At 34.2% G+C, this 13,483-nt stretch overlaps 1 protein-coding gene across 1 annotated transcript; it reads left to right on the top strand.

Annotated features, from left to right (window-relative positions):
• The first annotated feature begins 2,238 nt into the window (after positions 1–2,238).
• LOC132279216 (protein EXPRESSION OF TERPENOIDS 1-like) lies at positions 2,239–3,881 on the top strand. Its single transcript, XM_059781143.1, has 2 exons — positions 2,239–3,109; positions 3,523–3,881. The coding sequence occupies exons 1-2, from the start codon at positions 2,716–2,718 to the stop codon at positions 3,879–3,881; spliced, it is 753 nt and encodes a 250-aa protein (XP_059637126.1). The 5' UTR covers positions 2,239–2,715.
• Positions 3,882–13,483: the final 9,602 nt, after the last annotated feature.

Raw genomic sequence — 13,483 nt, 5'->3', positions numbered from 1 at the left:
AACTATTTTTTCTTCAATTTAAAACTAAATGGACAAATTAGATATTGTACAAAAGGTGGCATTCTTAATATTTGTAGTTGTCTTGCCATGATAAACATACAAAAAAATTGGTGTTTAAAACAATATTTATAGAAGAAACTATTAGTTACATGATGAAAGTTTTATAAATCTAGATTGAGAATTATTGAATATTGCTTGAGCATTCGGATTTTTTTTTTTTTTTTTTTCTTAATTGGTATTATTACTTACACATTCACATCTTCATTAAGGCGCGAATACTTGACCTCTCTTTGAGAAATAGGAATCTAATATCGCTAGAATATTTACCCGTTAATAAACACTGAGAATTTATGAGTATGCATGTGATAGAAAGTAAATTTTTTTTGGACAAGTTACAAAGTATTTTCTGTCTTTCAACAACTACTAATTAAAGTACATCCAATCTAATTCAAAACACGATTTTTAGGACAAACCCTTTTTTTTTTTTTTTTTTTTAATCCAATGTAGACATAAATAAGCATTTGCAGCCATTTTTTCTTCAATAAAATTAATTCAAACTTTTTGAACAATGGATGAAAACACAATCAAGATTGTTAATAGTTTGATTATAACTTTTCATGAATTTATATTGACTTGTCTTAATTCAATTACATTCATTTTGTTTCGCCTGTTTAGAAATTTTTCATAATCTTCCTGTTGCATGTTGTTAATCCATATTTGACAGAAAGAACTGAGATTTTATTCACTAGTATATATATATATGATTATTTTAGCCAATATTCATCAGATCAAAATACATGGATTATATAAAGAGCACCAAAACTTATCACCTAGTTTGTTCCCATTAATTGAGAAGTTTCAGCGTTTATTATGAATAAACCAAGCTATATCATAAAAAGGAGCTACCCTAACTTGAATTTGAATACAATTAAAAAGTTAAGAAATTAGGAGGAACCAAACCCAAGTAATAAATTACAATAAGAATTATATATATAAATATAACTAAAAATAAGCTGGCTAAAGTCGTAGTACAAGAAAATATTTGACTAATATCAAACTTTGATGATGTCCCCCAAATTCGAAACCATTAGGGTTTCAGAAACTAAATACTCCTACCCTATACAACCTAATGTTGAATCATCATCTATATGTTTTAGAGTCCTACTTTAGTGTTCTTATTATTAGTAGCACATCTTTCTTTTTTTCGGGTAAACCTCTCTTCGGCGCATGTTACATCATTCCTGTTGTTATCAAAGGCGGTTGACCTCAAAACAATACACATTTCCTTTTAACTACTATGCTTACAAAACAGCATCAATCATAAAATTTAATTTTTAAAAAAATAATTAAAAAATAATGATTATGACACTTACCCAATTTTACTCCAAATATGATTGAGTTAACACTATGTTGTAACATTTTGTATTTTGTATTTATTTATTTTTTTTTTTTATCAATTTGAAAGATAGTGGGTTCGATTTTCGTAAGTGTAATTTAGTTTTTAAGCGTCCGAAGCATCTTAGAATACTCCATAATTTATTATCGGGCACATACATCCTCCTGTTCCAAATGCATATGACAATCATCAAAAAAAATTTTTTGAAGTAATCAAAAGAGAATGTGAATTTCGAACCTCTAAAAAGTAAGATAAGACTCTTGTCATTAAGTTATCTCTTGATTTATCGGTATATTGATAGGAGGTGTCCAATAATTTCACAAAAAAAAGGCACACTTATGGCCGTCTGATTAAAAAACCACAATTATTGATTGGTTTGTTACGAAAATCATTCCAAACGCGTGTAAGGTTGAATTTTCCACTTTGGGTAGATTCTTGCTACAATGAAATAACATAAAGCAAACTTAATTACAGGAAGGGTCAGAAAAAGTATAGCTTATTTTCCGGTGCAAGGACAAATGGACACATACTAACCGTGATTGACATGCAACGGCTGTGATTCAAAGATTAATTTATTACCCACTGCCTGGAGTAACTGTTGAGAAGTTCTAAAATGTGCACAAGGCGGAATGAATTCTGGAGTGAGAAAGTCACTGTGTGAGTGTGAGTGTGTGTGTGTGTGTGTGTGAGAGAGAGAGAGAGTGAGTGGTGAGGGGAAGTGTTGGTTGTCTTAATTAATTAAATTGAGGCTGCAGGAGGGGGAGGGGGTGTGACAGTGTCCATGGCGGCGTTGCAGAGCAACGACTTTAATGCATCAAACAAAGATAGAGAATTGAGGGGGAAGAAATCAAGAAGAGAAGGATAGAAGATCATCTTTTGCCCTAAAATAATTCCAAAACTGTGCCCCCCACCCTCAAAAAAAGCTGCGAACAGAACCCAAAAACAGAAACAAACTCATCACTCACACATAAAAACCCACACCATATACTCTTCAAAGGTCAAACCATCCCACCCACCAACACACCCACTAGTCCAAATCACAACCACACCTCTCATTAATTCCCTCAAAACCCATCTTCTACCATGCCTTGCATCTCAAAATTGAGGTGAATCTCAAATTTTAGATGTAATAAATGTGTCAAACCAACAAGAACACACTACAATTTGCTTGTTTCTGAGCAGAAACAAACAGATCGATCTACAAAAAAAAAGGGTTGGAAACAAAGAAACAACATATGTAGAGTTAATTAAGGATCTCACCTCTCTATTGAACTTTGAAATGACGGGAGTTTCGTGCACTGAGTTTGGCGCAGTACTCAATGGTGAGTCCGAGTAGAAGGAGAATATTAATCAATAGTGGTTGTGATGAGTGGTATAGATCAGGGTTCGTTGTGACAAGACAAGAAGAAGGTGAAGGTATGAATTGTCAAGACTGTGGAAACCAAGCGAAGAAAGACTGTGTGCACATGAGGTGCAGGACTTGTTGTAAGAGCCGAGGGTTTCAGTGTCACACCCATGTCAAGAGCACTTGGGTTCCTGCTGCAAAAAGGCGTGAAAGGCAGCAGCAGCAGCAACAACTCACTGCTTTACAATTTCATCATCAACAGCAACCAAATCAACCACCGCAGCAGCAACAACATCAGTTTAGTCTGCAGAGATCAGCTCATGGAGAGAATCCCAAAAGGCAGAGAGAGATTCCAACTACCACATCAGGTAATGTTGCAGTTTCATCACACACAGTAGTACTTCAAAAACACACACACACAATTTTGAAAAGAAAAAAAATTTATAGAAAGAAATTTTTGTGGATTTTGTATGAATATTAACACTCTTACTTGCTACCCAACAAAAACTAGACCATTATATTGTTTGGGTGTGTGATGAACAATGAAGTCCAGATGATGACTAGTTTCATAGTCACCTACTCTCACATGCTTTTTCTTTTGTTTTTCTCTTCCTTTTTCTTCTCCTACTGTTGGTGAGTAAAACTGACGAAATGGTCCAAGGAATTAGTACTTGCACGAAGAAATAATGCTTTTGTTTTTATCATTTGTGATTAAAGTTTTTTTTTTTTCTTTTTCAAAAGTCTATATTTTGCTTTGAAATCTATCTTTTGATGATTTTAGGGTTAGAAGTGGGTCACTTTCCGGCTGAGTTGAGTTCTCCGGCGGTTTTTCGCTGCGTAAGAGTGAGCGGAATGGAGGAGGCTGATGAGCAGTATGCGTATCAGACGGCTGTGAACATTGGAGGCCATGTTTTCAAGGGAATTCTCTATGATCAAGGCCTGGAAAGTGGTTACACCGCAGGCGGTGAGAGCTCCTCCGGCGGTGGAGCTCAACAATTTAACCTCATGGCTGCTGCCTCAGCGGCGGCCACGGCCACCGCCACTAATCCAGCTGTCACATACATTGATCAATCTGTATATCCAGCTCCAATCAGTGCTTTCATGGCGGGTACGCAATTCTTCCCACCACCAAGACCTTAAAAAATTGAAGTACTACTACTACTCACTCATTGTTTTTGGATCTCTCTAGAGTACAAGGCTGTTCTCTTTTTCTTCTAACAATAACCCTTTATTTGCATGCCATTATATATCATTGTTTGTGTTCTAGATGAGTATATATATTGGTAACACCCATTGAACTAGGAAATATTGAAAAGAGAACATATATATATATATGGATATGTTTGCTTTTTCTTTGTTTGAGTTCGAATTAATTATGATTTTCTTGGTCAGTATTGAAAAATTTATGGATGAGAATTTTGTTGTCTTGTGGTGGGGTGAATTTTTTTTTTTTTTTTGTGTTGTGCTCATTTATGTGTTGTTTGTTCACTCTTTTATGAGATGTGATTTATTTTTTAGTTTGAAATTCAATTGGCTTTGTTGTTGGTTTTGAACTAGAAGATGCTTTTTCCTGTTTATGCGTTATTTGCCGGATAAAAATGGGACGAATTAAAAATCTTGTTTGGTTTAACCAATATTTAAAAAATGTTTTCTATGATTTTGGTAGCCATTTCTGAAAAAGAAGCTAATAAGTTACTGGTGGTTCAGCTTTGCATGTACTCTTCATGCAATGACATTTGGCTTTCCAGTCCACAAAGTGTAACCATGAAATCTCTCTCTGAACACACTATACACACACATATGTATGCATTCGTAGATGTACATAAGTGATATATATGTGTGTGTTTTGTGATATATATATATATATATATATATCACAAAACACACACATATATATATATATATATATCACAAAACACACACATATATATCACTTATGTATATATATATATGTATATATATATATATTTGTGTAAAGCTTCATATAATAATTGCATTTTTGTCAGCTATATTAATTTGTAAAATATAAAAATTAAAATTTGAAAAAGAAAGCTATTAGTTGAAATAGACATAATTGGATGTGACTTGTGGAAGAATGGAATTATGGAAGCTGCAGTTTGCTTGTTTGCTGCTAATGTTTTAATGCTCCTGCAAGTATAAATGCATGTGACGTATAACTATATAATTAAGTCTTAATTAATGTAGGTTAAGGTACATATAATATGATCAAGGGTTGAAGTTTCTCTTTGAGGCTACTTGATTTGGCACAGTGAAAGGAACACAAAGATTAGAAAACTTTCCCTAGTTATGACAATTTCTGCTACACACACACACACACACACACACACACACATATATAACAAGTACTATTATACATCATTTACCCATTTGGACCTTACACTCTCAACAAATATAAAATTTCTAGAATTTCCTTTCTCCTAAGCATTTTCTTGTGTTTCCTTTTATGATCATTTTCTCTATTTGACCATATTCCCTGGAAATATGTACACAGTTGGCCTTTTATTCCCCAAACAGTTTGATAATTTTTTTTTTTTTTTAATTGGCTAAATTACAGTTTGATAAACTTTGACAACGAACATACTCTTATAAAAATAAAAATAAAAAGTTGTTACCGACTGATGTGACAATCAATGGTTGAGATGAACATCGAGATTCTATTCTTTTAATATACTTACAAGAGTCTCCGTTACACTCTATCTATTGGAGTCATAGGCAAAAAAATGGATCATTTTTTTAAAAAATTAAATAACTTTTTTACATGCATGGACACACCAGCTAGCAGTCCAAAGTCTCAATGCAACCATGACCAAGGGTTTGAGGACAATCACATGTAGACATAAACCAGAACTTCTGGATTGTGTAATAATTTTCAGTGCATCTTTTTAAAATGTCATGATTGGGGGTTTATAACTAATGTAGGAAAAACAATGTTTAGTAAAAGACTTCTTTACCAGCTAATGTGACACTCTCCATAATATGTTCTCAATTTGAGCTTTGACATGTGAAATTAATAGCACCAAATTTCAGTTTTTTTTTTTTTTTTTTTTAAATTAAAAAAGTTAAAATTTTAAACTAAATTAAAGAATGAGAGTGTTATTCATCATATGAAGTTATTGAAGTTAATGGTGAGTATTCCTTGCTCGAAGGATTACACAAAGGAAAATTCTTTATGAATATAACTTAAATACAGAATTCACATACATAATGTATATATGAAACTATAACTTAAGAACTTTTCAATTTTCTCTTATTACATATTGATAGGAGTCCATTAAGTTGGACGCATAATTCTTTATGAACTTCCCTACAACAAATTCTGTTGTACATATTTCTCTTAAGAAAAGATGTGAAAGCTATTGAATTAGAAATTTAGTAGCTATTTATTTCTATTTCTTAGAATTAATGTTAAAATGGTTCTCTATATATAACTGTGTTGAGATAGTGTTTTCCATAATATGGTGCTTAAAGGAGGGTAAATTTTAAACATAGATACATCATCTACATACCATACATCATACTTTGATGGTGGAAATTATGTTGATATAGAAATTGAGTCAAGCTACATGAATTCTAATTGCTTAAAATGAATATGTTTGTTTGAATGGATTACGGATACCCTAGTATAAGCAAATTATTCAATTCTTTATTGCATAGGATTTGAAATGAAATTGATTGTGTTATTCATAAATTTGACTAGAAGCAGCTTATTTTCTCATGCTGGCTTGTAAAAAGGTCATGTAGGAATTATATGGGTGGTATACTACCATACCTTTATTTTTTGCACTGAAAAAAAGTTGTAATGGGGACTCCATTTTTTTGAAGTGTTGAATCACGTGTGTTTTCTGATGTTACAAAATAGAATACATGAAATTAATTGAACCATATCATTTCTTCATGACAACTGAACAGTGTACATGATCCATCTGCATGGCTTCTGTGAAATTTCGGTTTTACATTTAACACAAAAACAAGTGTTCTAGCTCAAATTTTGGTTCGATCCATTGTTTCAGTACAGATTTTGAGATTTTTTGTGGTTGCTTATGCCATAGTGAAGGGCGGCCGCTGCACATAATTCATGATGTGATTGGATTTAATGAATTAATGATGGATGCCTTAGAATTCCTGCAAGTTAATTATGATTACTCAAAACATAGGCTTCTTGTGCATTTCAGTATCTTAATTAGTATGTCAATGGAAGATTCTCACCGCTTATATATTGAGATAATGTGGAAAATCTCATGTAGCTGGGAAGAAGAATTGGTGAACATATAGATTTGATCAATTTGCTAAAAAGATTGATCTATTCCTCTCATTGGTTTCTCTTAAAAAAAACCTTATCTCCATATCGATCTCTGTGATATACTAATATATATATTCAGTTAAACTGATCTTAATAACAATTCCATTCAATTCACCTGTGTCTATATATATATATATATATATATATATATATATATATTGCAGAGAAATTTCATTCACGAATTACAAGAGCTTTGTTCTTTCCATTCGTACCACACGTTTCATAAACCTAAAAAGAATAATTGTATATGCGTTTCATAATCTTTTTAATGGTTAATTAAAAACATATATATATATATATATAGTTTGGCACTAGAGTGGGTGACAAATACTAGTATTGCATACATTGGTGATATGTTCTTTCGGTCGTGTTTTCTGGGTGCTTAGTCTCTTTTATGTTGAGGATTAAATTAACAAAGGGTAATGGAGGACATGCAGCAGCAAAAGTGTGAAAGTTTTTCCCTCCTTTAATCAAAAGGTGCATCTCTAAAGATATATTTCTTCAACTATATAAAGGTATCAATGGTCATGTGGGACATTCTTGCTGCTTCAGCAATACATTACATGTGTATATATATATTTATTATAATTATATATATATATATTAACAATGGCAATTAACCAACAATGTATGTAGTGTAACTGTATCCATGAACCGGTGTAAACAAACAAACAAACAAAAACACATTGCCAATTCGCGGTGTCCGAAACGTAACACTTCTCACATTATTATACTTTATGACACACAAGTTGAACGCACGCATGTGTTTGTATAAATATGTATTATGTAGTGTATATATACATATAGAGAGAGAAAGTTGTCTGAAATTTCACTTATTGAAACATTTTGGATATATTGAGAAGAGGAGAGTAGCTCAGCTGCAAGCTGGTCCTTCACCTTGTTGGTGGTGACGAGGCCAAACCCGTGACGTCCATAGAAGAACTAATTTAGTTACGCGCGCGCGCACACACACACATATATATATATATATGTATATTTGTATATATAGGCCGGTGAGGAATGTTTATATAGGATAGGATATATGGTAGGCTGGGGCATGGAGGGAAGCCCAGGCGCATGGGGGTCTATTATAGATGGATGTCGGCTTGGTTATTGAGCTTCTGGCAATATTAATGTGGTCCAAATTAAGTCCACATTTGTCCTCACAAAATGCTTACTAATTCTTTCTGCACTCTGCCCTGCTGACAATGGCATGCACGGTGGCTAAATCCATGTGCCTTTTTCTCTGTCCCAAGATAACCAAACCAGCCACCCACATTTTTGGGTTACTTACTGTAGACTCTTTACATATTGCTACAACAAATCGAACTCCAACGAGTTCTCGTTCAATTAGTTATGGTTGTAACTTGGGCTGGTCCAACCCAATCTCAACCCGAAACAGGTTGAGTTGAGCCAGCCCGAATTGTACTCAATATGGGTTATGATCATAACCTAGATCGAATATTTTCGGACGAGTTGAGTCGGGTTGACGGGTTAAGTTTTTTAAAAAAAAAAAAAAATTTTGAAAATTTATATATATTATTTATATATATATATATATATATATAATATATTATATTTGATTATATTATTATAAATAAAATAAAATATTTTTAGGGCAAATCATTTCAGCCTCCCCTGTCGCCTCCATCTCTATTCTCTTTGAACTTACCCTCTCTCTCTCTCTCCAACTACAAACTACAAAATCTACAAGAATCAGAAGTTCAAAACCCATATATTTCAGTTTTATCTATTTGTCTGCAAGAATCAAAAGTTCAAAACCCATATCGGCATATCATTTTAGATTGTTCAAAAAATCAAAACCCAGATCTTTCAGTTTCCATCGCCCGCTGTTCCAGTTCGGGTTCTCCGTTCGCAAGCTTCAGCCGCTGTCTCTCAACTCTCAAGCTTGCCTCCCTCTCTCTGTGCAACTGCTAACTTATATATATTGATTCTCAATACCGTCTGTTTAAAGTTGTATTAATAAAAACGAGATTCAGCTTGTTTGGAAAAAAGGAATTTCATTTCCTCTTCGTCGACAAATTACAAGTTGCAGAAAGTGGGAACATATGTGTTGACAGATTTGGTGATAAAAATGAGGAGAAATATAGATTCTCGAGAGATAAACATATACATATATCTATTCATATACATATATTTAGAGAGAGAGAGAGAGAGAGAGTTTGGAATTTGAATGGCATCAGCTGTGATATTCTTGTCTCTCCGGCAGAGGAGGTTGCCGTCTCTGGAGGCGTTCCTGGCACCGGTGGTCTCGCTGCTGTCTCTCAACTCTCAAGTGGGGGAGAATTGGGTTTTGGGTTGGGTTCGGGTTAAGCCCGAGCCCAACCCGAATATGTCTGAGTTTTAACAAAATTCAGCTCGAATGTGAACCCGATTTGTAAATTTAAAACCTAATTTTCAAAATTTTGGGTTGAGTTTGGGTTGGACTAGGTTAACCCGCCCAAATCACAGCCCTACAATTAATAAAGTACATTATAATTGTACATTATAATAAATGATAACTCAAGTTACAATAATGTAAGTGATACAATTTCACCAACTCCGCAACATTATTGTAACGTGAGTAATTATTGTTTACTATCGGAATGAAACATGACAGAAATTCACCTTTTTGTCCCTATATATGTGGCCACACATTGTGGTATGCCCTAGCTCCATTCCTTTTGTCTGGGCCTTTCCTTGATACTTAGCTTCTTGGGCCTTTCTCACTCCCCTGGGTTTGTTGTTTAAGGCATTTCCTTGTTTGCTGCTTTTTGGGCTTTGTAATACTTCTGCATTGTGTTAGCTTTTTTGGCCTGTTTTAGCAAGCAGACAGATCAAACCTCAAAACACTTCTCTCTCTCTCTCTCTCTCTCTCTCTCTCTCTGACAGCTTTCTAACACTGGCCACTCGTTTATTTAGCATGTTGCTAATGGGCTTACCACCTCTGTATTTTCTCTGTCTAGTAACACAATCACCAAAAGAGTAGTGCTATTTATATATATATACACACACACAAATGTAAGAATAAGTTTTAAAGACAGAATAATCAATTTAATTTCTCTTTTGAAGCAAATCTACTTCCTAGTTAATGTACATTTTAGAATGTTAAGACCAACACTTTAACAATAGGTCTCTCTCTAGGAAGCATGGATACGTTTACAATCCTATTGTATATATATCATATCCATGTTACTTGTGCATATTTCTGGAATATTCACTGGTACATGTCTAATAGTTCTTAAAAGTATTCATAATTTTACTATTGTTGGGCACAACAGAAGTTCTTATACCAATTTGTTGTGCAAAAGTTCTGATACCAATTTGTTGTGCGAAAGCGATCCAAACAAATATACCAAACAAATATACGATGGCAAATCCTAATAATAGCAAGATATTAATAAAGATAAAAAGAAAAACACCGTTAGACAAGATTTACATGGTTCACCCTCACAAATAGGGTTGCGTCTCTTTGGTTGTTCCCGACAATAATCACTCTCACTGAACACTCTCAAGAAAATCCCTAAATAATTATACGGTTTACATATCTCTCTTGAAGATTGCACGACAAAAGGATTTCTTCACACAAAAACCAATACAACTTATTTTGACTCTACCCTCTATTGATTAGAATCTCTCTCTGGGATCTCCCTGGGGGATCTATATAGGATCTACAATCTTTTGCTGCATGTTATGCCTAATTTATAGGCCCATGTTACCTCACAAAGCAATTTCATTCCTTATCTATTACTTTTCTTTAAGTTTACTTATTGCCTTATCAAACTCTCAGCTTGCACATTAAGCCATTCACATAGCCATAAAATTGACATCCACCATAATTGTATCATTCAACCAATAAAATTCTACCAAAATTCCACCAGAATATGAGTAAATAAAAAAAAAATTCAAATTAATAAAGAATTTTAGTTAGGCCTCCTCAAACTTAACCATGGAGATCTTCTTTTTTAACCCATGCACGTTTTGCGCAACCACAAACATGCCTCCAGTATTTTTGTCACTCTCTAAATGCTTATCAAAAAACACCCTCGAAAATTCTATGTTTGATTTATGTTTTTATAAATATAAATATTATCATACCTGTATAATGACGTTTTCTATTATTTAAGAATCCATCGTGTCTGTATTCATTCTTCACGTGTCTCTCTCCAATGAAAAAACCTTATTACAATAGTTGGAGCAGTTCTCATTGACAGACTAGAAAGCATGGACACTTCTACGAAGGAGCCGTACCCATGTCAGACACCGATAATCCTCCAATACGTGTCTAACACTTCATATACGTGTCCATAAATAAAAATTAATTTTATTATTTCGAACTCTTAGCCGACACTTCCCAGACACTTCGCCAACACTTCCTCAACACTTTGCCAACACTTCCTGGACATTTGTAACACAATTCTTACCAGTAATATTGAAAATAATGTGAATACTATCATGATAAATAGGGCTGTAAATAAACCGAGCCCAACCGAGTAATGGTGTGCTCGAGCTCAGCTCGGTCAGGTAATAAGCTGCTCAAGCTCGGCTTGAGCTCGAGTCGAGCCTAGAAAATTTAGTTCAAGCTCGGCTCGGCTATGTTTGACGAGTTTCGAGCCAGGAGCTCGATAACTCGTTTATTTATTTATTTTGTTACCTAAGTTCTAACAGATTTGGAACAAAAAAATAATAATAAAAATAATAAAATAAAAATAAAAAAAATTGAGAGAGAAATAAATTTAAAGCAATAAAAAGAGCGCGTGGGCGCGAGTGAGATCCCAGTAAATCTCTGAAACTGCTATTCTTCATTGATGGTTGGGGATCGGCACAAAAAAAAGTACTTTATGTGTTAGCTTTCTTGTCAGCAACGAGTCCAATGGACGATGAAGATTGGATTTTGGTGAGAAGATCCACAGACAAAGACTACTGGAACCCAAGCTCCTCCATAGACACAGAGCCTTCGAAGCCTTTCAAGGTTAGGTTAAATGAACTAGCCAAGCATTGGATTGATGCTATTCCCATCAGCAATGGCCGTCTCTGTGCTATGATTTGGGGTGGCGTCGCTTTGGAGAATGTTTTTGGTGGTTGGGGATCAGATGGTCAATATGGAAAAAGAGAACAGATGGAGGCAGGAGGTGCAAGAAAGGCAAAGGCAACCCTAAACATAAAAGGGTTTATATACAAAGGCAAGAAAGGCCTATTTGCATAATAACCACAAACTCTGTATATAATTACAATATGACCCCAACTGTCACGCCCCAAGACCTGTGTCCCGGATTGTGAACACACCACATGGATAAACTACAATTTCAAATACTAACATCCCTGTAACCTGTTTCACATACACAATATCATCCACCCATCCATTACTATTACAATCCCACACAGAAAAGTATACATGTAAGATACATTTATTACAACCGTGAAGTCTCAAAGTCTATAATAAACATTTATTACATAACAGGGATGTAACTGAATCAACGTTGCTCAACACTGTCTCACTTGTGTACATTGTCTTTTAAACAAAAGAAAACACAACGACCATTAGTCCCAAATATGTCTACAGCTGGGGAGGAACATCTTATGTGACTTTATTTCCCTGACCTAAAAAGATGTGTATAAAATAGGAGTGAGCAACCACAGCTCAGTAGGAATTGTCTAAAGCGCATTCCTTAATACCTCCGTGAATCCACACATATAACAGATATAAGATAAAGAGATCATACAGGCTCGGGAAAATAATATCATGTGAGATAATAAAATGAAGTACAATACAATGCTAATGCCAATGCCAAAAGACACTTCCCACTTCCCGAAACCTCAATCAATTCACACATTCCAACTGTTAATGTATCAGGCCCAGGGTAATCCCCAGCACCACGAGAAGAAGACTGGTCATCTATCCCTGACCCAAGGTAATCCCCAATGCCATTTGGGACCCAGTAACTCAACCACACGCAGAGTATGTCTCTACGTCTTCTCAAGATCCATTAACCACCTGGATACGAGGTAATCCCCGGCATCTAACTTTCACATCATTCACTTCTAATTTTTTTCTTAACAACCATCTAATGAGATGTCTTCACTTTCCAAACCGTTCCAAACTCATCCCTAAACCATGCGAGATGAATGTACATTCATAATGATACAATGTACAATATATTAAAGTTAATAATTTGATCATGTCCATATACAATAAACATTATCAATTAAATTCTTTTAAAATTTTAACATATTTATTAACACAATAAATATCACATAATCACCTGCTCGGAAAAATGGTTCTCAATTCAAATTTTTTTTTTTTTTCCAAGCAAATAACATTTAATTAAAGAGATATAATTAACCAAATGTAAAGGTCGTGAGATTTAAACAACCGTACCTCAAAATGAGCTGGAACCTTGTTAAACAATAATTTAAAACA

Source organism: Cornus florida, unplaced genomic scaffold (assembly GCF_030987335.1).
Source record: "Cornus florida cultivar Cherokee Brave unplaced genomic scaffold, ASM3098733v1 CherokeeBrave_3.0.0_Hap2_Chr10, whole genome shotgun sequence".
NCBI lineage: Eukaryota > Viridiplantae > Streptophyta > Magnoliopsida > Cornales > Cornaceae > Cornus > Cornus florida.
Note: the sequence above shows the minus strand (reverse complement) of the source record. Positions and strands in the feature narration are given on the sequence as shown.